Below are 2,380 nucleotides of genomic sequence, written 5' to 3' on the forward strand. Positions count from 1 at the left end.
TTATAAAATGTTTGGGGCACATTTTGGAGATGGTGTAATTTCAAAATGAAGGCCCCCCCCCCCCCCCCCCGGTCAATAATTTGCAGAACCACCGTTGGCTGCAGTTACTGCTGTAAGTCTTTGGCAGTACGTCTCTTCCAGTTTAGTTTATTTTTCTACATTGCTCAATCTCAGACATTGAGACTGAGTAATATGGAAAGCAACAGGTGACCTAGTTTGGGTTCTGGCTCTCTTTAATACATATGTTAGTATGCTTTCTTCTAAATGACACCATTGTAGTGCCGGACATATTTTTAGGCTTGTTGTGCTTCTGGAAAGTAAACCTCTGTGCTGACCTAAAGTCTGTTGAAATCTGACCTTTTATGTCTGTCTTACTCTTTGTGAAGCAATGTAAATAATTTTTACTTTGTAAAGTACAAAAAATGACATTTCTAAGTCTTGCACAATATTCTAGATTTAGCAATGACCCAGTCTAGACATTAGTTTGTTAATCGTAGTTCTTCAGGTGATAGAAGACCAACTTTGTAATCGTTTTGATGGGTCTTTGAAGGTTCAGGTTTAAGTCCATCACCACACCCAGATTTCGGACCTGATTAATAGTTTCTAGCTGTAATAACTGAAGCAGTGATCATTCTTCCAAAGATGGTAACTTCAGTTTTGTTTCTGTTCATCTGGAGAAACTTCTGGCACATCCACCCACTGAAGTAATGGTTTTGTTCAACATCATCTCATTTGATACATCCTAAGCTTCCCATTTACCTTCCAAAAAATTAATCGGTGCCAGATATGAGTTACCCAAGTTGTGGTTTTCCTTAAAGCTTTGTAAAAAAAAAAAAAAGAAAATAGCTGACAAGACATCAACTGAAAGTGTTTCAGCTTCTCTAAGGAGCTGAACCTAAGCAGGGGGTATTTTAGGTTAACATTTCATCAACTGTTTTACATTAACATATGTGAGAAGGTCAGCTTTTGCTTGGTACTCTGAAAATTCCTTGTCTATCGCTGCTTTCCGATAGCAAATTCCGATTTTAAGCTTGGGACAAAATAAACATGCTGTCCCCTCTGTCCTTTAGCTTTCAGAATGCAACAGAACGAGGCCAGGCTTGTAACAGCGGTTTACTTTCTTTGTGCTGGAACCACACAGTGTTTATTGAACTGATTGCTTGGCACCCCATCACTCAAACCGCAGACAAGCATATAGAGAGCGTCACATTTGTATTGCAGACTACTGTGTCAATAAGAAAAAGAAAAAAAAAAACGGATTGTGTGTGATTTCTTCCAAGTGGGAGCTGTAGTTTTTCCTCATTTTAACTGATATTTCTGCAACATTTATTCATCTCTTTTTAACTCGTTGATTTTTTTTTTCTGCCTTTTGTTCTGCTTTTAGTGGAGTGTGGGGGCACCATCAAGGAGGAGCCTTCCGGTCGTATTCTGTCTCCAGGATACCCGGCTCCATACGAGCACAACTTGCACTGTGTTTGGACCATCGAAGCTGCTCCAGGAAGCACCATCAGGTCTGAACCTTGGCTTTCTCTTTGTTGACTTTTGTTTTCCGATTACATTGTTCCCCTTTTTTAATTGTACTCCTTCGCCATATATCTTTAGTTTTGTTTAGTCTCCCCATCCCTTTTTGCAGTGGTGTCCATCACGCTCACACACTGCTGTGCAATCAATCTTCAGCCAGTTTTTGTTGGCCAGTATCCAAGACAGAAACGAGTAAGAGAGGAAAAATCACCTCCAGGTTTCATACCATGTAAAAAAGAACATCATCTGGGTCCCAGTTTATATGTTCCATAATGAGTTTGTGGTTGAAACTCTTCCATTTCAGAAAAATGGTACCATACAGTTTTACTGTGTTTGTCTAAAACAGGGAACGCTTTAGTGCAAAAACATAAATCAATAAATAATATGACTGTCGCTACGGCTGTTGGTTTAAGAGCTGTTGTGGCACTTCAGGATACTACACATAAAATGGGATACTGGTTATTACCGTAATCCTACATGGCATACCTTAAGCTTTCTTAAGGAATATTTAACAGTGTAGTTAGTGAATTAAACTGCTGCAGTACTCTTAATAAACAATAGGAGGTGCTACTTACTAAAGTAGTTGTTCTGGACCAGGAATGAAAGCAGATGAAGAGCCCTATGAAACTTCAATAAATGTAACATCCATATTGTTTTTGAGCGGACCTGAATCGATTGATGCAAATGTAAAACTTGGATGCATTACAAGTGCATCTAATTATAGCTGCTCTACACGAATACACATACCCCCAATTTTTTTTACTTTTTTTGACATCTTCAATACCAATTAGTGCCACATGAATAGTTGTAAGATCCTCTCTCTTACCTGACTGTTCTCTCACCTTTGAGATAGTGGAAA

General features: G+C 38.8%; 1 protein-coding gene across 1 annotated transcript in view; it reads left to right on the forward strand.

Moving 5' to 3' along the window:
* Positions 1 to 2,078, forward strand: part of LOC106939683 (CUB and sushi domain-containing protein 2-like) — a 42,274-nt gene extending 40,196 nt beyond the window's left edge. The window contains exon 21 of the mRNA XM_015022179.1: positions 1,385 to 2,078. Within this exon, the coding sequence (XP_014877665.1) occupies positions 1,385 to 1,539 (155 nt within the window). The 3' untranslated portion in view covers positions 1,540 to 2,078. The remainder of the gene's footprint in view (positions 1 to 1,384) is intronic.
* Positions 2,079 to 2,380: the final 302 nt, after the last annotated feature.

Source organism: Poecilia latipinna, unplaced genomic scaffold (genome assembly GCF_001443285.1).
Source record: "Poecilia latipinna isolate Pla-1442-1.1 unplaced genomic scaffold, P_latipinna-1.0 Scaffold2945, whole genome shotgun sequence".
Classification (NCBI taxonomy): domain Eukaryota; kingdom Metazoa; phylum Chordata; class Actinopteri; order Cyprinodontiformes; family Poeciliidae; genus Poecilia; species Poecilia latipinna.